We start from the raw sequence: 26,507 nt of genomic DNA on the forward strand, positions 1-26,507 counted from the left end.
TTTTAGATTAAATAACTTCAAAACTAAGCACTTGTATTGCATATTTCAATATCCTTCTTCTTTTTTAGTCTCTTCCTTTTATATGGAGTATATATTTCTCCCGCTCTAGGTGCTCTTTTACAATTGTAACATTTTGACTTTTGTATTTATTTATACAGTAATTTTGACCATTTTTGTTAAAACAAAGTAAAAATTATTGTATTATGTATATTCCAGTGCATAATTTAAATTAATAATGTTAGTTGTCAAAGTTATGCATTGATATATGCTGTTAAAAAAAAAAAAAAAAAAAAGAAGAATTGAGGAAGTACAAGATGTTAAAGGGATGGATTTCTCATGAAAATGAATTAAGGCTATGTTTGGATAAAAAAAAATGGAAGGAAAGGAAGGGAGGGAGACAAACTTCCTTGTTTGGATAACATGTTGGGGGAGGGAAGGGGAGGGGGAGGGAGGGATCCATTTTCCCTCCTCCTTTAATAAAGACCATCCCTTCAAAATTGGAGAGATTTGGAGGGAAATTGGAGCTCATCATTTCCTCCACTTTCCCTTCCTTCCCCTTTCTCCTATTTCCCTCCCTTCCATTTCCCTTCTAATTTGTTATCCAAACATAGCATAAAAGATTAATTTTGGGTTGACAATTAAAACTTTTTTTTTTTTTTTTTTTTTTTTTTAGTGTAGAGAAAGCCATGCATGCAATGATGTTGTATCCGAAATCCTATCTTAGGATTTAGACCTCTAGCTCTACCCCAAAACTAATACGTATAACCTAGCTAAGCTAGTTGGCATCCACAAATAACATTATTTTGTATTAAGTCATGGAAATTATCTCGGTATTTTTAAAATTTTATTGTCATGACTTTGTTTTTACATTAGTGAGGGGCATTTATGTCAAATCACAGTAGCATGTATGCATTTAAAAAAATTTGATGTGATGAAACTGGGGCAGTCATTTGGGAAGCAAACAAGGGATGATCATATTGATATGAGAGCACATCCCCCTCCCTCTCCCTCCCTCCCTCTTCTTTAAAAATAAGCTTCAGAGAACAGCTTGCAGAGTGTGTGATAAGGAGTTTCGAAAGCGTAAGAGAAAGAAGGAAAAAAAAAAAAAAAACTAGAGTCTGAGAGAGTCAATGGTTTCCAGGGAGCACAAAAGAGCTGCAGCACTGCATGAGAAGCTGCAACTACTTCGCTCCATCACTAACTCTCATGCAGTAATTCTCTCTGTCTGCTCATATATAATCATCCTTAACTAGCTAATTTAATTCAATATATAACTACAATATATTACATATATAAGTTTTTTTTTTAATTTGATGAGTTCTTTCTATGTTCATATGTTTCTGCCAGGAAAGTGATACTGCTATCGTTGTTGATGCATCAAAATATATAGAAGACCTCAAACAGAAGGTGGACCGGCTAAATCAAGATATCGTAAATAATGCTCAAAGTTCAACTATCCAAGATTCACAACCCACGGTATCTATTTTGATTCATGAAAACCTTAGCTTCTGATAATACTTATCGTCTCTCTTTAAGTTCATCCCCCGTTTTTCTTGGAAGGTTAATTTCCCTAGGCAATATTCACTGTTGCCAATGTTTGAGAATCAATTGATGTTGTCCTACCAACTATAGTTGTCCTGTCAATAGTGACGATTGATCGAGAATAAACTCATCGCCTATTTTTCTTTGTAGCACTGCACCGTGAATTATGTTTATTTACAGTCATTTGATTGTATATTGTTCTGCATCATTTGTGCAGGTCACAGTTGAAACCCTAGAGAAAGGATTCCTTATAAATGTGTACTCAGAAAAGAATTGCTCAGGATTGCTGGTTTCTGTGCTCCAAGCTTTTGAAGAACTGAATCTTACTGTAGTTGAAGCTAGGGCTTCCTGTACAGAAAATTTTCAATTGGAAGCAGTCAGTGTGGAAGTAAGACATGCTTTTGATCCCTCTTTTCTTTGCTTACTTGAACATATAGTAGATCATATAACCAATACAGCAACATATTTCGTTACTCGTGAACCATGTTCGACATTTCATCCCGAAGTGTGTATAGCCTTTCATACCTCTAAAAAGTATGATGTTTGGATACTTAAAATTATAGAGCGAAAACAAAGGAAACTCCAAGAAGACAGCTAGCTAAATCTTCCGATCATTGGATTCATATTCATACTTGATCTTTGTTTTTTTGGTTGTGAGTACCATAGGCCAAAATGAGCTTTTCGTCCTGAGATATAAAGTTATGACATGTGAATATTCTTTGTTTTATTCACATGTATCATGCACCGATGCTGGGATTTTATCTTGCAGAAAATTGCGAAAAGATTTATATTTAATTTATTTATAGGATTTTAAATTTTCCCTCTTTTTTTGGAACCGATTTTAAAATCTTGAGTAAGCATAAAAGAAATGTCTCTAAATTGATCAGTTTATATTTATTTTGTAGGGTGACGCGAATGGAGGAAAAATTGTTGATGCTCAGGTGGTAAGGCGGGCGGTATTGAAGGCTATTAGGCATTGGAATACAAGTACTGATGATCAGCAAGATGAGTAAATCATCATCAGTTAGCTTATTGATCAATTGCAAGCTTATGTTTTTATTTTTTACCCTCCCTTTTTATGCCACCATGCACCGAGTTTGTAGGTTAAATATTTTGTACGGAAGCTATTAATCTATTATGCTCACAATCAAAAATCGAAGATTTCACGTGAGCTTTTCCAATCCTGCACAATTTAGCTTTAATTTGAATAATGATCCTCTCATTTGGCTCCTTTAATTGCTATTTATGGTGCAGGGTTATGATTTACGACCTAAAATTGACAAAGCTTCAAGTCGAGTCTCGATTAATTGATCCTTACTTGGATTAATTAAGTATGGTGCTTTTGGCGCTTGAGCCGGGGTCAATTTGATCAGGACACTTATAAGTGTAATGCCAATTAGTTTATTTTAGAAAATATATCAATGTTAGCCATATTTAATTTTAGGTCTTATCAATTTTGGTTCGAGTCATCAAGTTTCTAGCATGGGTCGTGAATTCGTGATAATTTGTCTAGTCTGCTCTTAGTCATTAATTAAGATTAATATTGTATAAATCCTTTGATATCTCATCCTTTATCACAATGTAAGATGTGGGATTGCAATTTATGGATAGGGGAAAGGGGGGCAAAAGGAACTGTCAAACTAACCTATTATTGAAAGCCTTTAATAACTCAATCTCAGTTCATTGTGTTTCCATGATTGGAAAGGGTACATTCCTGGTCCATGGGTTGTGATTGTGACATTTAACTTGAAAAATATGTACCCTAGGTCCCTAGTACTTCATTGAGTTATGCGTATAAAATACATTGTAAATTATTCAAAGAGGTGGAATCATCATCAATAAACATAATAGCAAAAACTTTGAACTTTTAAGGAAGAATTTGTATCCGCTAGTTATTAAATGAGTTTTAGTTCTCCAAAAAGTCCTAGAAATTTTGCCTTTCATGATCCAACACAAAGACCGATACCGTATTTACAACAAGGCTATGAAATACGGAATACCTTGTAATCTAAATTACTCAAAAATCAACTCAGTCTTTTCTACTTTATCAAAACTTACCTAACAATTAGACAAATTTTATGACTTTAATTTCTCTACTTTAGTATTAAAGGTTCTATAGGTAGAAAAGGAAAGTTATACTATCAGTATACAAAATTTGAATTGTTCTAATAATTCACAATAACAATTAACAACCATACTGCTAGTAGTTGAGATTATTGTTCTTCATTTAGCTCTGTAATTGACTAGAAAAGTGATTTTGCATGATGTCTTATTTCTTATTCATTGTCTTTATAGAAAAGGACTAATAATAAGAACAAATTTATGTGTACATGTGAAGGGCATGAATATAGATGTTCCCTTAATTATATTATATAAATGATTAATTCGTGATGCACAAGCACGATCAATAACTTGGAGCATTAGGATCAAAATGTAGTACTAATTCCTCAAAAATTAGCACTTTATTTTATGGTGTTTAAAGGGAGATTCTTATAGCTAAGACGACAAATTATAAAATGCCATATTTTTCATGGATAATACATGCAATTCGACCCGCGGAAAAATTATTGACTCACCAATCAACTTAATCAAAAAATTAAACGAATAAAATTTAATATACAAATGAGAATTTAGTGCTTGTCAATTGTCATTTGAACAAACTTTGTTTTGATTATTTGTTGCTTTATAATGATATTTATTTGTCACTTCATAATACCAATACAATATTTAGTATTATTGCTTTTCTTTGAATTTAAGCAACTAAGCATCAAAAAGATTTTACAAAACTATATATATATATCAGTAACAAGCATAGGTGTGTTTCACTTGATTATATTATGAGAATGACTTCACCTTTCCAGTAACAACATTATTAATTTAAGGATTCGTGTAAACAAAAATTCCATACATGTATGAAAATGTACAATAGAACTATCAAATTATACACACAGATTTTTACTGAATTTCTCAAGGTACAAGTGTAGAACCGTTCTTATTTTGTACGTACTCGATTTCTTTTGTATAATTGGACCAAAACTTTTTGTCTATTTAGGATAGCATTTTTATCTATCTGCATGAATATCATTAAAAAAATAATTCTACGACAACACAAATGACTATTTATGATAAAATTTAATAATAATCTACTCTCTTTGTCCAAAATTAATATATACGTTCTACAGATTATGTTTGTTGGAAGAAGGTCACGTAGGTATTGTGTTAGAATGAAATATTTAGCTATGGTCTTCTTGATATTTAAACTTATTGATTATATGGTTAAAGTTTTGAGATGGTACTAAAAAATTAGATTAATTCCTGTTTATATCATCTGTACATCATTAGGTAAGCTTCTCTGCTAAATTTAGGGCATGTTCTCTTCAGCTTAATTCAGTTCAGTTCAATTTTTAATTTCTTTCTCTCATAAACAATTCAATTCAGTTCAGTTTAGCTTCAATCAGTTCAGTTCAATTCAACTCAATTCAGTAAATCAGAACAGACCCTTAATACTAATCGATCCTCTATGAATAGTTACAAGTAGTGAGAGGCTAAAGATTCAGTATGGTAGCAAGGGGGCAAATGGATTAATCTTGTCCGAATCTTGTCATAAACAGAAAAGAACAGGGATCAAAGCTCGTGAGGTTTTGATTTACTACAACTATATAAATTAACATTGTTTTTAATACTTTTATTGTTTTTACTTCACCAGTTGTATGCCACTTTCAATGTACCACATCGATAGATTTCACTTCGCCGCCTTTCTTCCCTATTTTTTATTATTTCTGTTTCATGACTAGCAAAGTGCAAGCTAGTTGATTTAAGTGTAATATATAAATATTATATTTTAAGAACTATATAAGTTTAAGCATTTACTTAGGTGATTTTATGACTGTTTCATTCGTTGAAATATAATATTTTTGGGTGTTTAGAGAGCCACAACAATAACAAGGGTGAGAATAGATCCATGAATCTCTTGAAATTAGAATGGAAGTTTTAACCACTTGATTTATCCCTTACTCTCACACTATATATTAATAACGTGATTAAACATATATATACGAAGTATTTAATTTGACTCATTGGTAGTGATGATTGCCTTACAAACGCTTTAGGAAGGCAACTTTAATCTTGATTGTTGAAAGGATAGTTAGGCTTAAATAATCTTATATTGATGATGTACAATAAGATTTATAAAATGATATAAGTATTCCAGATAAGTATCATATTAGCTCGCTTAATTAAACCTCAGTAATCACCTTTAGACAGTTGTCTAAAGCATATTAGTTGATGCAAGTTAACAAGTAAACCATGTAAAATGTCCCTATTACACAAATGAACTACTCTATATTATATCTCTCAGCTCCCTAATTACGAAGTAATACTAATTTGGTTCCAATAAATAACCTTTGAATAAAGTAACTCCGACCACACAAAAAAAACACCGTTACCAATTTGGTTTCAATAAAATTATTAGAAGCTTAATAAATTATTACAATAATACCACTACACAATGACAGTTTATCTCGAAATGATAAATATACAAGTTTGATATTACTACCATGCATCCTCTCCAATCTCCATATAATTTTGGAGAGGAAAAATTTGAGAATTTTCTTTGCATTTCTTTTAAATAATAATAATAATAATTTTTCTCCATTCTAATTTACATTGCATTATTTCTCCTATTTTTAATATCCATCAAAGAAGCCCTAGTAATTTGTACACTCAAATGTGGATTCTTCAAAGCAAAAGACTCAAACTTAGAGGAAAAGACTATATCCTCCATGTTTCTCACAATAAAATTCAAGGCAGTATCTTTTAACGTTAAATTGGAACAAACATCTGAAATCTCTAGAATGTCTAGGGCATTGGATGAACTAAGAGAATTCAGCATTTGTCGATCACAAAATTTCTGTAGGAAGTGTATTTCGTACTTATCAGCTGCTACTGATAGCGAGTACACGTGCTTTTCGACCTTTTCGATGGGCAAGCTCCCGGAGTAGAGGAACTTAAGGAGGGATTCTAGCTCGTCGTGGTTGAGTTCTGGTAGAGTTATGGCTTCATTTGGTGCTTCTTTACAATCATCTGAGTCTAACATGTTTTTGAAGATCTCTGATTTTGCTGCCTGTCATAATGTACCATAAACATTTGTTATCACACTTTGGCCTTTAAGAATAAGTTCACCCCTTTTTTTTTAACGTGGGACACACAATACTTACACTAGCTTACACTAGCATGCAATAATTATTGCACCCTGACAAAAGATGGTACTGGGCCGGGCCAGCCCGGCATGACCTAGCATGTAAAATGCACGGCACGACACGGACATGAAAAAAGCACGACACGGTACTGTGTGACTGTGCGTGTGGGTTGTGGCAAGCCTAGGCCGCTTTTATTTGAGAGCATCACGATAAGCCGCGGCACGATCGGGCTCGTCACGACAAAACATGCTAAAATTGATGCAATTTTGCTTAGGCACGCAAGCCCGTCACGATGGCACGTGGGCTTGGGCCGTTTACGGCCCAACCTTATGAAAAATTTGGCCCGGTCCGACACAAAACTCATGGACCGAGCCTAACTAAGCTCAAAGCACGTGGACCTAGCACGAGGCACGACCCGACACAACTAAGAGCCATCTTTAATTAGCCCTGGCCTAATTGTTTCAACATTGTCTAAACTAATTGGGTAGTTAATAATTACATCCAAGGTTGTTAATTTTTAAGGATTAAATAACTTGTATGATTAAGTGGATTAAAGACACTATATGAAAAAATAAAGAACAATTTAATTAGGCAAAACTAATTGAAATGTAATTAATCAATATTGAAGAGTACGTATTAAATAAAGTGACATACCAATAATGCTCTGTGAGCAGGAATAGGAGGTCCATTGTTGCCAGGCTTTACAAGGATATCAGTATGAATTTCATCTTTGAAGGCAGCTTCAAACTCACCCAAAAAGCTTATTTTATCATTTAATTCCTCTTCCATGTCTTTCATTTCCTTCACCCATTTCAGTACATTGGCAAAACCCTGAAGCCAATTTCAAATAGCATAAATACTTGTATTTAATAATTGAACTAAATACTCCCAACAACAATAATAATTAGGATTCTAACTAGAAAGTGATGTTCAATTATTATCCATTTCACAATGATCAATATGATTCACTAATAACGCGTTACCTAATTTCACAAAAATGCTACCAGTAATATATTTTCTCAAAATACATAAACAGAATAGATCGACCAAGATATGAGCCACCTAAAATAAATCCAAGTCAATTCATATATATACATCGATATCTTATCGTCATAATCAAAGCTTCCCAAAAAAAGATTGCTTAATGTATAGTAACACAATATTTCCTTGTACAAATAAAGCAATGTAGTAAAGACAATTTAGTGCACAAGACACCATATACAGATATACTCGTGTTGAATTTGAAAGATGAACAACTTTATTAAGTCGTGTAACCGTTATTACTTATATTAGATGGTGATAGTTATGGAGTATAATTAAGTACAGTAGTTAGAAACTTAGCATCAAGGCCAAAAATATTGTATAGTAGAGCGTTACATATTACCTAAAGTTGTACTTATTAAAGACAAATAAATAGGAAATTCGACCTACCATATTGCCATCGATGAACATTTACAACATCACCCGCTTTATACGCAATTATTGGGTTAAGGATGGGGAATCTTAATTTAGCAAATTCCATCATTTTATGACTAGATTATTAAATAATGGTCTAACGATTATATTATTATTATCTATGAAATTATTTTTTGAAGGTCAATATAACACTTAATATCTTCCAATGAACTCAACTGCATGGCTGGTGAAATTTCCTCCTTCCTAGAAAAATAGTAATGAAAAGCACCTCTGCATAATTATCTTTTGTTTTTCTAAACAATTAACAAATCAATTAGCTGCATGACTTGCCTCGATGCTATACGTTAAAAAAAATACTCGGTAATAACTAATAAGGATTGTTCAAGTTCAATTTATAGCTAAAATAAATTTTCGGCCCAAGGGACCTAGCTATAATGGCTAGCACAATGTTTTCTGGCCTATCGATCATCAACCACGTACTTATTTATATTATTTCATTTCAAAAATTCCCTACCTAATTATTAATTAATTATCACGTCATCAACATCAACACTTTACATATGAAAAATTCTCCATCCTTAATTATTAGCCTTACAAAAATTGTGATATGATGGTCCTTTATTTAGTTTTATACGAAGTATAATATAAGTATTCTTCCTATCACAATTCACAACTAAAGCACACCTTAAATCCAATAAGAAGCAACTCAAATATATTAATATCATAAATTTAAATATTTTTAAGAGGCTTCAAAACATAATTAAAATAAAAGCATGCATAATAGTTAACATGATCATTTAAACAATAATAACATGGGACGATACTAATTACCTTACAAGATGGATTAGAAGATGAAATCACATTGGTTCCTCCTGATTTCTCACCACATTTATGATTATGATTGCTACTGATATCGCCGTCGAATTTGTTAACCAAGGAGATTAAGTTCCTTGCACCTTCATAGCAAGCTGCACAAATCGTATTCCTCGGTGGCCTTAGAATGAAAGGCATTGTTGTGCAAATTGAACAATCCATTTCTTATTATGAGATGAATTTGAGAATAAAACCTGGAAAAGAAGAGGAAGAAGAATGTTTATATAGATTTATAATAAAGTTATGTATAAGTTGATGAGTAATTCTCTAAGTCAACTTCACGACAAGTATATGTACTAGCTACTTTAAGTTACGTACCCTTCATTTTTTAAATTAAAAGTTTGTTGAAGTATAATTTAATTTGTTACTTGATTATAATATGAGAGATTAATGATTGCTTTCTTTATAGGGTATGTAATTATAGATGCATGTATGAACAATGACAAAATTGGCCTTACACTATCTGTTTAAATTAAGGGTTGTTGATTAAGTAGATCAATGAATAGGTTGATAAACAATTAGATCATTTTCAACTAATTCCTTAGAAAATTGATAAGGATTATTTAAAGGTTAATTAGATGATATATAAAAATAACTTAACTTAGTGAAACTAGTATATGATGCACTCCGTATTTTTGATACAACAGTGTAATCGGCAAAAAGTCAAAATTATTTCTAATATTATTGATATTTAAAAGACACTTGTTAATGTCTAAATATTAAACCATAACCACAACCTTATCCTTTCTATTTTTTAGATCAACACCAATAATTATGTGATTAATAATAGACATATATTCATGCATCAAATAATACGAAATTGGAATATATATACAAGGTCTTTTGGAGATGAGAATGAAAATATATGTATTTCATTTCTCTAATTATTGGTTTGGTGAAATTCAGCCAGCCTCATTGAGTCATAACAAATATTAATGGATATGATAATAGTCAATAAAAGTTTATCTATACATTTAAAAAAAAAAAAAAAAAAAAAAAAAAAATCAAGGTGATTTACAAAAGTTATGGCATAATATAAGGGTAAAATGGTCAAATAGCAAAGTAAGTTAAGAGTTGGTAGGCAAGTATTAGAAGGTGCCTAGAATAATTAATAGCTTAGAGACGAATCATGAAGAAGGTTTGGAAAAAGAAAGGGACTTTCCAACCTTACTAACAGCAGATATGAGTTAAGCTTTGCACGTCTAACGGTCTAATCATCTAATTCAAACTCACACCTTCTCCTTTTTTTTTTTCCTTCCTTTTCCACTGTCGACATCATCATTTTTTCTTTTTCAACTTGATTTTCATAATAATAAAATAAACTGTGTTTTTTTTGTGCGGCTGATCACATCGTGTGGTTGGGGTTATCCATTCAGAGGTTACTCAGTCGATCAAGGGTTATTTATTTTGAGGTTACTCATTCGGTTTGCGCGTTTTTGTCGGGGTTACTTATTTAGGGTTTACACAGCCGGTCAAGGGTTACTTATTATGGGGTTACTCATTCAGGTAACACGTTTTCAGTGTGAGATTAATCCTCAACCGATCGAGTAGCCCCTGACCAAGTAAGACCTTACCGACCGATTGAGCAACCCCTAAATAAATAACCCTTGAGCGACTAAGTAATAACCCATGAATAAGCTAAGTAACCCTAGCCACACGGTGTGGTCAGCCATATATTAAAATTTGTGTAAAATAAATACGTATAATACTACTATTTGACAAATATGGTACTAGTTAGTAGTTACAACTTACAACTTCCACAATATTACAAAAATGCCAAGTTAGCATTTCCTACGTGAAACATTATACTCTTTCAGTCTCTCTATTCCTAAAAGTTCAATTCACTTTACATTTGCACATAAACTTCTTTGACCATGAATATCTTCACAGCTTCACTTATGCATAGCCATATTAGTGAAAATTATGTCCACATGAATAGTAGTGTCGTAAAAACAATTCAGCATCGCCCAAGCCGTAGTTTAATTCTATTGTATAATAACTAATTAATAACATATATCAAATTTATTTTGTTTTGACCATATAATTATAAATAGTAAATAAGTCAAATTTTCAAAAACAAAGGTAGTATATTTAAATCCTTTGCAAGCGAATGTTTTAGCAACTTTCACTATTTTTCCAATTACCACAAGGATTCAACCCACCGCTCGGTAGGAATTGGGTTGGATGGTGCAAGAGAGCTCATGGCATGTGCACAAGACATGGGGACCCAAGGACAAGACATACAAACAAATAGTTTTGTCATTTGAGGGTGTGTCGTCTTTGCCTTAAGACATGATGATTAAGGATAAATGAGATGGTTTCGGGCACTATTCATGAGTCATAAGTCCCTTTTGGAACCCATGAAAGGATCTAGATGCACAATCTCGCCGGGTGAAGAAATGATGTATGGAAGCCAAATTCGAAGGCTATAATACACAAAATCGAAGAAATTTAGGAGGTGTCGGGACCCGGTGTCAGAAATTCATGGAATTCTACAAGATGCATCCCGGGGTCGTATAATGTTATTTCGATCCATATACGATCATTATAGTTAGCTACATAAAGGCCTCGTGAAAGCTTAGAGCCCACAAAAGAGGCGTGTATGAAAATGCGTAAATTGGATGTTTTAAGACAAATTGGATGGTTACACTCGCCCAATTGGTCTCCCGAAGATTATTAGGGTCTATAGGAAGCTTCTCGGCAATTTTTGTTTCCGGGTCAAAAAAAGTAAAAAATTTGCAAAATTAAAGGCTATAATTCACTCTTTTTGGGCAATATTGGAGGTTTTTTGACCCGGTGTCGGAAAGTCTCGAGATCCTAGGGGATGCATCCCGGGGACATATATAATGTCATTTGGAAACATATATGATCATTATTTGTTGTCATAAATGTCCGTGGCAGGGTTGAGTTTGTGAAATCGGTGCAAGTTGTAAACGGGTAAATTGACAGATTAAAGGCATATTTGGATGGACCCACCCTAACGGAATTTCAGGGTGTATTAAGGTCCATGGGAAACATCTCGGCATATTAATTCCGGGTCCAAAAAAGTGAAAATGGTCCAAAATTGAAGTCTATAATATCCGATTTTGGGTCTATTTTTGACTTTTTTTCAAAAAGTGAACTAAATGCATAAGGTGACTCCTAGACTCATATAAGGTGGTTTGAAACCATAAGACACCTATAAAGATGTCTATAAAGTAACAAGAATGAGTTTTGTTTTCATTTTGAAATTCATGAAATATAATGATGTCATAAGTATAATGATGTGATGTGGCTTGATAATGATGATGTCATAAAAGTATAATGAAGTAATGTGATTTGACTATAATGATATAATATGAATTTAACGATATGATGTGATATTTATAGTGATGTGACGTCATAATATGATGTGACTTAACAAAATGATGTCATAAATGTACAAAAATGTCATATACATATAATGATGACATATGACCATACTAGTGATGTGATGTGACTTGACAATATAGCTAGTAATGAAAAATAACACATATCGGATTCTGCGATCTATCAAAACCTCGCCCGGAAGAGGTTGATTCTATATCACTATGGATAATCTATTTTCATGTGTGTTAATTGATGTGATGTGATGTATTGATTGATAGACTATGGATAATCATACTACCATTTATACTTGTAATGTAAGTATCACATCTTATCTTATGCAAACACAATCAATTACCTCATCCCATCATCAATTAACACAAACTGTCCTCTACGGTCAATTACCACTATTCCCGGTCCATCCCTCAAAAAACGCGCAATAAGGGTAATATGGAATGTACCAAAGTGTCAAAAACCCATCCCCCCCCCCCCCCCCACTATTCCCAACATTTCCACCATCTTATAGGTCTGTTTTAGCAACTTTTCCCTATTTTCCAATTACCACCTTTATTCTCGTATTTTCCGAGATGCCACCTTGAAGTACAATTCTTATCGAGCGATGGGTTGAATCCTTTGCAAACGATTTAAATACACGATGGGGTATTGTAAGTGGAAGAGTGATATTGCTGCCACGATCCACTGATATTCAACCCTATGTCAATTCGTTTCGTCCCTCCCCCTACCTTATTCCCTAAAATCACCTAAATTTTGGAAAATGAGGTTATCGGTGCATCTTCTATGCTTAAAAATGCTAAGTACGTGATTGAGACAAGTCATAAAGCCTAAGTGTTGGATGATGCACGGGGGCTTGTGGCATGTGCACAAGACATGTGGACTCAAGGACAAGACATACAAACAGAGTTTGTCATTTGAGGGTATGTCGTCTTTGCCTTAAGATATGATGATTAAGGATGAGTGAGATGGTTTCGGACATTATTCATGAGTCCCAAGGCCCTCTGGGAAACCATGGAAGTACCTAGATGCATAATATCGCTAGGTGAAAAAATGATGTATGAAAGCCAACTTTGAAGGCTATAATACACGAAATCGAAGAAATGTAGGAGGCGTCAGGATCTGATGTCAGAAATTCACGTAATTCTACATGATGCATCTCGGGGTCATTTAATGTTATTTCAAGCCATATACGACATTAGTCGGCCACATAAAGGTCTCGTGAAAGTTTATAGCCCATACAAGGGGCGTGTATGAAAACAGGTAAATTGGATGCTTTAACGCAGATTGGATGTTCCACCCACCCAATTGGACTCCCGGAGGATATTAAAGTCCTTACGAAACTTTTCGACAATTTTTGTTTTCGCGTAAAAACAATTGGAAAACTTACATTAACTTTTATCAAACCCATGAAATAGTAATCTTCATGTCCAAGCACAATTATTGTTTACAGGGTTGTCATTATGTGTGCTACTTGACTTGGACTTTCAAGTACAACTTTTGGGCTAAGTCCAATATAAAAATGTTAATTGGGTTTGTTGTTCTCAGATAAATGATCCATTATTTAGAAACACTAATTGGTCATTTTCATTGTTGTATCATATAGAGTAATAATTATCATTTATCCTTTACTCCGTACTTAATTAACTCATTTTTCTATCGAGCTCCCAAAAAAAATTGTACTTGTAGGAAATAATATGTAGGGGCCTTTGTGAACACATTTTATGTGTAAATGTGTGTATAAGCTTCATTTATATGTCTATAAATTGATTTTAACTCACTTGATAAAAGTTAGTTTATCAGTATTAAATTAAAAACCACATTGCAACAATAAATTGCTCTATATATGCTCAACTTGCTCGAATGTATATAATAAACATACTACATGATAAAAACATCAAAACTTTATTTATTGATTTGCTTGTAAATGTACATACGAAAATAAAGTAGGAAAAACTCATAGCTAGTACATAATAGAGCATAATATAACCAAGCATAAAATTAAGCTCTTGCTTTTTAATCATACTTAATTAATTTAATTACTAATAGCAAGTACTTTTGATGGATCTGTTTGCCATAAAAAATTAGACTTCCATGAAATAAAATTTGTATGAATAAATCATCAAAAATTATTGTCATTCTCCATTAATTAAACCGATTTTTGGGTATTAGCCTGAGCAGTGCGCTTCTCATAATAATGGTACACTGCTGCCCCTGATAACACTGCCAATGTTAAGGCTTGTGCATGCATCCTGTCAATTAATAACAAAACAAAATTACCAATTAGGTTTATGTTATTAGGAATTCTTTTTCATAACAATTTATCAATACCTTACGAGAGTTTATCTACACTAGCCCGATAATGTGTCGCTATGACAAAATTGTAACTTGTCGTTTAACAGTTTTTATTGGTTGGTTCACTTAGCTTGTTTATTAAGATTTTATATACGGGTGTTGTTTATAAATTAGATCTTTGGTAAACTCAGTTTGTTGAGGTCATGATATTTTTATGTTTTGCTGAAAACAATTGGTCAAAAATATACTTTGTTAGTAGTATTAATTTAAATCTTGTCTAGACAATATAATTTAAAGTACAAATCCCATATTCCCATTAGAAATCATATTGTCCAATTTATTTAAAAAATCACTAAATTTATAAAAATGAGGCATACCTAGCATGAATTAGCTTGAGGCTTGGCTTGAGAGATGATGATTTCGAACGCGAATTGTAAGCAATTGATCCTCCAACTGCTGAAGCCCATAATGCTCCTGCATGACAATACATAGAGAGCATATAATTAAATCATTGCTAAAATAATTGTTACATTGAAAATGTAATTAGCTAGATACTACTCAGTACTTATATATGTACTTTAATAATTAATACTACCATTGCTCGGATTTTAGTGCCATATTACTAGCTCGAAATACATATCAACATGACAATTAATTTCGGACAAAGGGATAGTATAGATACGTAAATTAAATCAAAAGATGACATTTACAAAAAGTAAAGATTTAATACTCACCAATGCTAGTGAGTTTGTGCTCAGAAACCCAGGATTGCATGGCATCCATATTTAGAATTGTGTATGAGTCTTAATTTGCAAATGTTGAAAGATGTAATGAGTTTAGAATTGATGATGAACAAAGAAAGGAAAATGTGGGTATTTATAGATTTGATGATTTAGTAAGCAAAATAAATGTTGGATAAAGTGTGGCCCCTAGATTTGGATTATGTTTTAAGAGTATCATTTTTATTTTAATTTCTAAGAATTATTTTCATTTATTCTAGCTAGTTTTGTGGAAAACTAGAGGCTCAAGTTGCCTGGTTTTTTAATTTTAAGGCCAAAATAAGGCAAAGGACTAGGAAAAAAGTGAAGAGTATGGGTCACGTGCTGTGGGCAAGGCCGGTGGTTTTATGTTGTAAACTGATAAAAAGCTCGGATAAAGATAGTCAGATTTTTGCAGTTAGTGTCTAATTAGTGGTTATGTGCATGAATTTAGTCTTGATTCTTCTCAAAAAGTTGTTGACATAGGGATCAGTTTTTGCTTTAATAATACACTAATATTGTAGGATCCTATGGAGTATTCTTTTGTTCGGGATTAATAGTTATATACTCGTATATATTTAAGGAATAGAGTAATTTTAAATAGGGTTCTTACTCTTGTTAAATTTAAGAGAACACAAAATGGGCTTAAGTTGGCCAAAGCCGATGAGGATATTTCAGACCACTTATAGGCTCAAAAGGGTTTCTATATTAAAATTGATTGTTGTAATTGCATTTTTCTACCTTGTCAGGTGATATTTTCTCTTTTTTAGATGTGTGTGACAACTCATACATTAACAATGGGGTTTTAACATTTCATGTCACATGTGAATGCCTTTAACATTTCAGAGATAACTAAAAAGGCTAGGTAATCAATTATACGCCTTAATACTTTTAGGGGTTGGATATTATGTCAAGGCAAATCCTTACGCAATTAATAGTACTAGCTTGTTTTAAAAAATCACAATCTTTTAACTCTAGTACCATGTTAAATTTAAGAGTATGAATAAATTTGGGCAATTGTTTTGATTTGATGCAAACTTGTAGCATCCAATTTCACCAATTGATTTTATTAATCATATGTTGGCTTCACTGATTGATTACTCCGTATATGGATCAACTAATGTTGGTCATAGTCGATTCTAGAATGGACCCGCACTCTTGTTTTTAGCTTTGTTAATTCTCTAAAACACTATTTTCTTTTTTCTGAAACACCATATGTTTAGACTTAATTGTCAAACTATTTGGTTATTAAAGTTTGAGTCAATGAAACTTTATGAAATATCTTATACTAAAAATAAAGATAAGCACGGGTTAAATCATGCTTAGAGTACACACAATTTACATATTTCATGTCATGTCATGTCTGATTGATAATTTCAATACAACAGTCGCTTAAAATATGCTTCACATTCAAATTTCCTCAATTTTAAACACGAAATGAACCGATTACTTTAAATGTCGGATACAAAAATTTGAAAATAATGTCCATACACAGGTCGATTATCAAATTATCAATCCACTTATACAACATTTGGGCCATGCCAACACTAAACTCAACTCATGTGGAACCACCTCTTTCCCAAATAATAGTGCATTGATAAGCAATTTTGGCGCATTTGGGCTTTTCTCTTTTCTCTCAATCCACAATCATCACCTTTACTCTTTTCTCCCTCTTTCTCATTCCAGAAAATTGTCGAACACGGAAGATTTTCCCGCCATTTCAAACTTCTTCTTCTACCCAATTCACTCTTTCTCTCTCCTCAAATTTATCAGCAATTTTGCAGTAATAATCCATTACTAAATCACAGTAAACAACAGCAAGCTAATACAATTCAACAATGGAAGCTGAGCAACGAAGATCGAAGAGAAAACCCCTTTCTGATTGCACAAATACCCTTCAAAATCGAAGGAAAAATTCTTCAATTTCTTCGAAAATACCCAAATCGAAAACCCTAATTAAACCTCCTAAACCCTTTAATTCATCTGCTAATATTGTCAGTAACAAGCAGGTTAATACTAGTTCTTCTATTTGTAGTTCACCGAAATCGAATACTAGTACTGGGTCTAATAATTCTCAGAATATTTCTTCGATTCCTCGGTCTCCTGAGCCTCCTGCACCTGCTACTCCTCTTTCGGATGCTGGTATGTGATTATCTCTCTCTAATTTTGGTTAATTTTGATTTTGATTGAAACCCTAGTTTGAATTGTTTTTTAGGTTTTTGAGTTGTTATGTGTGCTGTTTCTTTGATTGAATCGTTTTAAGATGTAGATTTGTTTGTGTTAATGAGATGAAGCTGCTTTTCTGGGTTTTATGATTGATTTTTGAGGATTGAACTTAGTTTCTGGAAATTGAACTTAGTTTCTGGGTTTTATGATTGATTTTTGAGGATTGAACTTAGTTTCTGGGTTTGATGAGCTGTTTTGCTGATTTGGGTTTATATAGTTTGATTTTTCTGGGGCAATTGGATAGCATATCTTACGAAGTGAAACTGTGAAGTGTTCCTCTATTGGCTTACTCGAGAAGTGTCCGACATGTCAAGTGAATTTTGAGTGATTTTGATCTGAAATGAAGTCTCTATGTGCCTTACACATGTCTAAGTGTCGAGTATCTGACACGGATAGTTGAGGTGAAATGAGGAATTAGACTATTAGAGTAACATAACCGCTGCACTTGATTGAACTCGAAACCTGATGTATAAGGGTTTAGATGAAAGATATGGGAAGATGAGTAACGTGGGGTTCATGTTGTAAACTTGTGAATGAATATGCTACTTTCATCATCCTGAGAAATCACTGTCTCCGTTAGATGCGTTCATGGGCTGAATGCTATAGAATCGTTTTTATTGTGCTTCTTGAGGTGTTGCTTACTTGCTTCAATGAGACTGGACATGCACATTATGATGAATTTGATTGCCACTATGATAGTGGTGCTATGAGACCCGAGGTTCAATTTGCTGTTGTGAGATGCAGAGAATAGTTGTGGGTTTGTTGAAAGGCACCTGATGCTTGGATAAACGTCTGCGAGTTAAATTGTATCTTGTAACACTTGATATTGAGGGATCCACTGGGTTCAGTTTGGATACACGGAATTATATGAAATGCAGTTGCTAAACAAAATTTAAATTGATCTGTTGAACAGTGGCATCTTATTGCTTTACTTCCATTGAACATGCTCCTTGCATGGAAATTGTTCTATTCTTAGATGTCATCACTTTAGTTTCTGGCTTGTTTGGCAGGCAATAAGTAATGGTTTTACTAGTAATGGTCTATATTATGTACTCCTATTTAATAGAAAGTCTCATTCCAATATCCCTGATTTTTTTCCTTACCCAATTATTTCTTTTTAGCATGTGTTTTTATTGCCACTTTAAAGATGGTATTGACTATTGAGTGAAAAGTGACATTTATGTATAAAAATCTACCATTTATCTTGGGCTCTTGGACCACCAAACAGGCCAATAATGTTATCATTTGGTTATTGACTATTTGACTTAGGTAGTTCAGTTATGCCTTATGTTGTGCTACTTCCCACCTTTATTGATTATTTTGATTGCATGGGGTACAGCTACATGAGTTTCAGTACTTTCATATCATCAGTGTAATTTCAATCCATCAAAAGGTGTAGTTATTAAGCTTGCCTTATATTTGATTTTCTTACCTGATAGTGCAACATTTACTGAGACTTTTTAATCTGATTTTGTAAGGTGGCGTAGATGGTAAGAAATCTAGGCTTTCAGCTGATCAGAGTCAAAGACATGATGCATCCAGAAAGGATAAAGGAAAGATGGTTGCAGATGATCTTGCAGTTGATCAGAGTCAAAGACATGATGCACCAAGAAAGGATAAGGGAAAGATGGTTGCAGATGTTCTTGCAGTTGATCAGAGTCAAAGACATGATGCACCAAGAAAGGATAAGGGAAAGATGGTTGCAGATGCTTCTATCATCCAGTTACCCACATCTTTGACATCTAATTCCTTACAGGTATCATCATCATCAGCTCCTGCTCATTGTTCTCGCCCTGATAATCAATCTGTTCAGAATGAAAACCTACACACTCAAACAATAAAAGATAAGGAAAAGGCAATTGTAGATGTTCGCCCTGAGAATCAATCTGTTCAGAATGAAAACCTACACACACAAACAATAAATGATAAGGGAAAGGCAATTGTTGACGCTACCGTTATCGAATCACCTTCCCCATGGACATCGAAGTATTTACATTCACCATCATCATCATTCACCTCCGATGATTCTCTCTCCAAGATGTCTGCAGTTTATAGTCAGAAACTCCATGTAATAACAAGGAAGGATAAAGGCAAAATGGTCTTAGAGACTCCTACCACTGAGGCATCTGAACCATCAACTCCACATGCGCCCCATGCATCACAAGCTGCTTCTGGTAAATATTCCTGCATCAATTACTGTTTCTTATTTTAATTCTCATGAGTACATTAGCTATGTGCAGCAGTCTCTTATAAACCTTATGAAATACTTCGTTTATTTGAACATCGTAAAGATTGACTTAGACATTCTAATTTTCATATTTTATTAACATCATGTTTCATATTTGCACAATGAATTTGCCTCAAGTCTGTCATTTTGTCCTTTTATATAAATATCCATTCCATTTGCCACTAATTTTATTTAGCACTGTTGTTTTAGAAGTTAGTTTGTAATTGAGATATGTTTCTTCGAGGAAATATAATCTTATTGTTATAGTTGGCTTTTAGAAACATTTGCCAATAATAAAAATTTGTAGTGACTAAATATGCATACGTAGTACATTTTAATTACATTTATTTTTTACAAAAATAAATTTTATCTAATTTCTATACATATTATATTTAGATGTATATATTATACCTTATGCTATATTGTAATTATTGTTTCTTGGAAATGTATTAATCTATGGGGTTTGCCTTACTGTTGCTAAGGTACTCGCGAGAGACCTCTAACGGTCTATACTCATAGAAAAGCCCGACAAGGAAAAAAGCATGCAGCTGGAAAGATCAGTGAGCCTTTAACTTGCCCTCCTGCCCAGAGGATAAAGAAGAAAGGGTAATCAAAACTCTCCCTTCATTCATACTTCTGTATCTTCCCACTCTCCACCCATCCCAAACCCCATGTTTCCTGTTTATAAATCATACAATATCAACCTGTCTCTGAGAATGGAAATCTTGTGATTAATTTCTATCATGTCAATTAACTCAGATACTTCTTAGATGAGAGGCTCCTCTTGTTGTATGTTCTGTTGGTGTCTTGGATGATATGGTGCTTTTTTCAACTTCTGAATGATATTTGGCAACTATATTGGTGGCACTAAAATGCCATGAATTCATAGTGTACAGAGTGCAAGTTTCAATGCTTTATTACTGCTATGACAGCTCCCTATTCCCTGAACAATTTTTTTTTTTTAAAAAAAAAAAAAAAAATACAGTTTGGATATTTCATGCCGATTTTTACCCTCATTCATATTTTGTGCTGCTCTTATTACTCTGTAAACTGCAGGTTGGAACTTGATTCTGATCAAGGTGATAGCAATTCTGGATCACATACAGACCCTCTTCCAGTGCATAAAAAGGTTAGTACTTGGACAAGCAGCAATTGAAAATTTCATTCGTCCACTTATGTATGATATTATGCTTTTGTTGCTCCCATATTATGATATTGTTTTCTTTGTCCGACTTGAGCATGTATTTAAAATTTCTCTTTCTGTTGTGAGCTGTCCTTGAAAGCTGATCCTCACACTTTTAAAATGAACATTTTGTTTGCCCTTGTAAACTGTCCTAGATAATCTTGTTTGCTGAATGTTGCTAACATCTTGACTCAGACTTTTCCTATTTGGGTGACGGTATTTATTTATTTATTTATTTATTTTTTGTTATTTTTTTTTTTTTGGGGGGGGGGGGGGTTGACAGGGTGATCATTGGCTTTTCATATTTGCTTGGAAAATGTGTTGCAATGATTTGAGGATCTCTTAACCAATTACTCAGAAGTCAATTCTGTTTTCATCAGTAACTGCATTTCTGTGTGAACTATTGGTAATATACTATATACCTGGGCTGAAAAGTCTTCTTCCTTTATGTATTTTCAGAAGCGGTCTCGTCAAAAGTATGATGATTCAGTGCATGTTTTGCCAAAAGAAGAGGTAGAAAGGCTTAGAGCAATGTATGCAGATATAGATGCTTATGAGTTGCCAGAAGAGGTTGCTTCAGAAAGCGAGCTAGAGTAAAAGGATGTAAGCATCATTTTGGTTTCTTAAAGGAGGCACTCCAGTTCTTGTATAGCTGCTAATGCTGATATAATACAAATTGCATGAAAAAATCATGACTTAGAGTGTAGATCAGTGTAACCTCATTAGTGTTAATATCAAAGCATGTCGATGTATACATCAAGTCATCAACCTTAGAAGAAGTAAAATGCAAGGCATACAGGCTGTAAATTGCTACTGATAACATCAGTGGGTAGCAAATATGAGAGTTAAGGTGCTCATTAACTGATGCTCCAGCACTCCCAGCCCTCTAATTTTGTTGATAGTAGAATCATGTCCCGATAGTAGTAGAGTATATGATTGTTTAGGGTGATGGTTGTGGCTGGCCGCAACCGTTACTTTTGCTGCATTATAATTAGTATAAGTTGTTTAGTTACGGAGTACAAAACAGAGTATTTTTTTCCCCTCCAAGCCTTCAAGTAACAATTATTTGCGGGCTGAGTCGTAGGCCTGCTTATTCATTCGTCCCATTTTTATTAAACCAGGTTGACCTTCTGTATTGGGCTAAGCACTAGGCCCCTGACAATTCACTTATTTTGTTGCGACCTTGGGTTTACAAATCACAATCAACAACGGAGGGATTATGTATTAATACCTTTTGCTTAAGGTGTTTTAATGTGTTCAAGGAAATGATAAGCTTTCTCAAAAAAAAAAAAGGGGAGGGGTTGTAGAGCTGTCAATTCGGCTAAACGGGTCGGGTAAGAGTGGGTTGGGTCAACTTGGGTCGGGTCATTTTGGATTAATTCCATAACCTATGCGGGTCGGGTTATGCTTGAGTCGGGTCACGTCGGGTCATACTTCTTATCGGGTTTGGATCGGGTTAATAACAGGCCGGGTTACATTTGGGTCGGGTGAACAATATGTCGGGTTTAATTCGGATTTTCACGGGTTTAAACGGGTTAGGGTAATTCTCGGTTTCGAGTCGGGTTCGGTTTAATTCAATAATTTGCGAGTTAGAATCAGGTCGAGTCATTCTCGGGTTTGAGTCGGGTTCGATTCAAGTTAATAATTTGCGGATTATAATCAGGTCGGGTCATTTTCAAGTCGGGTCATTTTCAAGTCGGATCATTCTCGGGTTCAAGTCGGGTTCGGTTCAAGTCAATAATTTACGGGTTATAATCAGGTTGGGTCATTTCCAAGTCGGGTTATTCTCGAATTCAAGTTGGGTTATGTTCAAGTCAATAATTTGCAGGTTACAATCAGGTCGGGTCATTTCCAAATCAGGTCATATTCGGGTTCAACTAACTATAAATAGATAATTATCATTTTTATCAAGTTAATTAATTCCTTTAACTATAATATATATGACAATATACTAGGGAACTATATTTTATAATTTAGGAAGACTTTGACCATATAACAAATATATACTATATTTAACTCTTAAATTTGAGGAAGATGCTCCTTTCTTTTGCTGGCCTGGACCGACTTGGTCTCCCTAGACAAAATGCTTTGATCAACAATAATAAGGTGGTCTAAATTACATTTAAGGTGATTTAAAATCGGACTAGGAACAATTTGGGTTGAATTTAGGTCGGGTCAATAACAAGTGTTAATTTCGAGTCCAGTTAGTAACAAATCGAGTTGATTTTTTGGGTCGGGTTGGTAATAGGTCTGGTAAAATTCAGATCGGGCCAATAAAAAGCCGGGTTGAATTTGGGTCAGGTCAATAACAAGTCGGGTTGATTTCAGGTCGGGTTTGTAACAAGTTGGGTTAAATTCGGGTTGGGTTAGGAACGGGTCGGGTTGATTTCAGGTCAGGTTAGTAACAAGTCGGGTTAAATTCGGGTTTTGACGGGTTAAAACGGGTTTGGGTCAATTTAGGTTCTAGTCGGGTTCGGTGCAAGTTAATTAAATTGGTCATTGTAAACTAGTAAATCGGTGCAACTTGTAAACCGGTAAATTGACCATTTAACAGCAAATAGGATGGTTACACACACCCAATTGGACTCCCGTAAGATATTAAGGACCATGGTAAACATTTCGGCAATTTTTATTTCTGAGCAAAAAAGTCAAAAAATTCCAAAATTGAAGGCTAATATCCACGCTTTTTGAGAAGTTTTGGAGGTTTCGGAGCCCGGTGTCGAAAAGTCTTGAAATTCTATGGGATACATCTCGGAGTCATATAATGCCGTTTGAAACCATATATGATTATTATATGTTGTCATAAATGTTCGTGGTATGCTTGAGTTAATGAAATCGATGCAAGTTATAAACCGGTAAATTGGCCGTTTAACAGCAAATTGGATGGTTCCACACACCCAATTGGACTCCCGAAATGTATTAGGGAAAAAAAAGTAAAAAAAATCCAAAATTAAAGGCTAATATCCACGTTTTTTTGAAAATTTTTGAAGGTTTCGGAGCCCAGTGTAGAAAAGTCTTAATATTTAAGGGGATACATCTCGGGGTAATATAATGTCGTTTGGAACCATATATGATCATTATATGTTGTCATAAATGTTCGTAATATGCATGAGTTGATGAAATCCGTGCAAGTTGTAAACCTATAAATTGACCGTTTAAAGGCAAATTGGATGATTCCAGCAGCACAATTAGACTGCCGCAGGGTATTAGGGACCATGGTAAACATTTCGGCAATTTTTATTTTCGGGCGAAAAAAAGTCAAAAAATACCAAAATTGAAGACTAATATCCGTGGTGTCATATATTGGAGGATTCAGGGCCCGGTGTCGAAAAGTCTTGAAATTCTATGTGATACTTCTCGGGGTCATATATTGTCGTTTGGATCCATTTATTATCATTATATGTTGTCATAAATGTTCGTGGTAGGCTTGATTTAATGAAGTCGGTACAAGTTGTAAACCGGTAAATTAGCCGTTTAAAGGCAAATTGGATAGTTTAACCCACTCGTTTGGACTCTACCATTTTTATTTTCGGGCGAAAAAAAGTCAGAAAATTCCAAAATTGTAGGCTTATATCCACGCTTTTTGAGAAATTTTGGAGGTTTCGGGGCACAGTGTCGAAAAGCCTTGAGATTTTAGGGAATACATCTCGGGGTCATATAATGACGTTTGGAACCATATATGATCATTATATATTGTCATAAATGTTCATGGTAGGCTTGTTTAATAAAATCGATAGTGTCGAAAAGCCTTGAGATTTTAGGGAATACATCTCGGGATCATATAATGCCGTTTGGAACCATATAAGATCCACACTTTTTGAGGAATTTTGAGGGTTTCGTGACCCGGTGTCGAAAAGTCTTGAGATTTTGGGGAATCCATATGAGGGTCATATAATGCCGTTTGGAACCATATATGATCATTATATGTTGTCATAGATGTTCGTGGTAGGCTTGAGTTAATGAAATCGGTCCCGTAAATTGTGAAAGTTTGACTTTGTTACATAAAGTGAACCTTTAGAACCCCAATCCGAGTCTCCGTCATTCAACGAGTACCCGCACACCCGAAAGGATTCATCGACCAAAATGACTTAATTAAAATGGTTCAGCAAGTCCTGTTGTCCAACGTTAGCCCTCAAACGCTTTTACGGGGACATCGGGCTTGCTCGAACCCCCCCTCCCCACTCCCCTGAGAGGCCCAACGAGCAACATCGTACCACAAGTTGTGTCCGTCCTCGTCATCCGACGCATGGCGCACAATGGAAGATATTAAAGAGTTGAGGAAGAAAAAAATAATCAATTGGGTCACAACTGGCTATTCCACTTAGGATTTTCCCACCAGTAAGGAATCACCTTGTTAGAGACAAGGTAATAACCCGGGTTATTACCTTTTATAGTCAGTCAGGAATTTGCAGACACATTGGAGGAAAATTGAGTTTGATCTTATAGATGGGATCACCATCTAAAGTGAAAAATTCAGGAAGATTTCGAGGAAGAGTACCTAAGCTGAAGTTCCAAACTCTGCCAGATTGTCTCCCCAGTAGCATTTGGAAGAAGAATAAGATTTCCAATATCTAAAAGTTGAGCTACTATGCACATCAACGTGCATTGATGGCAACAATGAGTGTGAAGGATGTTCATATCTCTGCTAGATTGTCTCCCCAATAGCATTTGAAAGCAGAATATCTAAAAGCTGTGTGAAAGATGTTCCAAGCTCTGCTAGATTGTCTCCCCAATAGCATTTGAAAGCAGAATAACTAAAAGCTGAGCTACTGAATTATTTGCCTGATCATTAGATATATTTGATGACCAAAAGATATTGTTCTGTTCATCTAGGGCATGAAGATTACTATCCTCGGAAACTTTGAGCACCCCAAAAGAAGTATTGCGTAGGGTCCCTCTATGAGCGTGGGGTTTCCTTAGGCGTGGGGTCCCTCTATAAGCGTGGGGTTTCCTTGGGCGTTGGCCCCGCCCCTATATAAGCGTGGTGTCCCTCGGGCATGGGGTCCTCCCTAAGGCGTGGGGCTTATTAGTTGGGCGTGGGGTCGGTTGGTTGGGCATGGGGTTGGTTTGTTGGCGTGGGGTTGGTCCTAGGGCGTGGGGTTTGTTCGTTTAGGGTTTCTCCTTGGGTGTGGGGTTCTTCCTTGGGCGTGGGGTTTCATCTTAGGCGTGGGGTTTCTCCTAGGGCGTGGGGTTTGAGCTTCGGCGTGGGGTTTCTCCTAGGGCGTGGGGTTTCATCTTGGGCGTGGGGTTAGTTTAACCTTGGGCGTGAAGTTTCTTCATTGTGCGTGGGGTTTCTTTCTAGGGCGTGGGGTTCTTCATTGGGCGTGAGGTTGATACAGTAGGCGTGGGATTTGAGTTTTGGGCGTAGGGTTGATACATTAGGCGGGGGGTTTCTCCTAGGGCGTGGGGTTTCATGATGGGCGTGGGGTTCT

At 34.7% G+C, this 26,507-nt stretch overlaps 3 protein-coding genes and 1 long non-coding RNA gene across 4 annotated transcripts; 2 read left to right on the forward strand and 2 right to left on the reverse strand.

Moving 5' to 3' along the window:
• The first annotated feature begins 933 nt into the window (after positions 1 to 933).
• Positions 934 to 2,723, forward strand: LOC145556749 (uncharacterized). Its single transcript, XM_081618398.1, has 4 exons — positions 934 to 1,211; positions 1,348 to 1,476; positions 1,760 to 1,930; positions 2,448 to 2,723. Exons 1-4 carry the CDS (start codon positions 1,131 to 1,133, stop codon positions 2,553 to 2,555), a joined length of 489 nt encoding a protein of 162 aa, XP_081474524.1. The 5' UTR covers positions 934 to 1,130; the 3' UTR covers positions 2,556 to 2,723.
• Positions 2,724 to 6,043: 3,320 nt separating this feature from the next.
• On the reverse strand, positions 6,044 to 9,315 carry LOC145556750 (BTB/POZ domain-containing protein At3g56230-like). The gene is made up of 3 exons (XM_081618399.1): positions 8,988 to 9,315; positions 7,395 to 7,571; positions 6,044 to 6,664 (listed from the first exon to the last, which is right to left on the reverse strand). Exons 1-3 carry the CDS (start codon positions 9,189 to 9,191, stop codon positions 6,203 to 6,205), a joined length of 843 nt encoding a protein of 280 aa, XP_081474525.1. The 5' UTR covers positions 9,192 to 9,315; the 3' UTR covers positions 6,044 to 6,202.
• A 4,957-nt stretch (positions 9,316 to 14,272) lies between these two features.
• LOC145556751 (uncharacterized) lies at positions 14,273 to 15,572 on the reverse strand. The gene is made up of 3 exons (XR_014091922.1): positions 15,416 to 15,572; positions 15,059 to 15,155; positions 14,273 to 14,638 (listed from the first exon to the last, which is right to left on the reverse strand). It is a non-coding gene; the product is annotated as an uncharacterized LOC145556751 (long non-coding RNA).
• Positions 15,573 to 17,089: 1,517 nt separating this feature from the next.
• LOC145556752 (uncharacterized) lies at positions 17,090 to 22,136 on the forward strand. Its single transcript, XM_081618400.1, has 5 exons — positions 17,090 to 17,581; positions 19,144 to 19,839; positions 20,375 to 20,498; positions 20,949 to 21,021; positions 21,535 to 22,136. The coding sequence occupies exons 1-5, from the start codon at positions 17,278 to 17,280 to the stop codon at positions 21,670 to 21,672; spliced, it is 1,335 nt and encodes a 444-aa protein (XP_081474526.1). The 5' UTR covers positions 17,090 to 17,277; the 3' UTR covers positions 21,673 to 22,136.
• The last annotated feature ends 4,371 nt before the right edge of the window (positions 22,137 to 26,507 follow it).

Source organism: Chenopodium album, chromosome 8 (assembly GCF_948465745.1).
Source record: "Chenopodium album chromosome 8, dcCheAlbu1.1, whole genome shotgun sequence".
NCBI classification, from domain to species: domain Eukaryota; kingdom Viridiplantae; phylum Streptophyta; class Magnoliopsida; order Caryophyllales; family Amaranthaceae; genus Chenopodium; species Chenopodium album.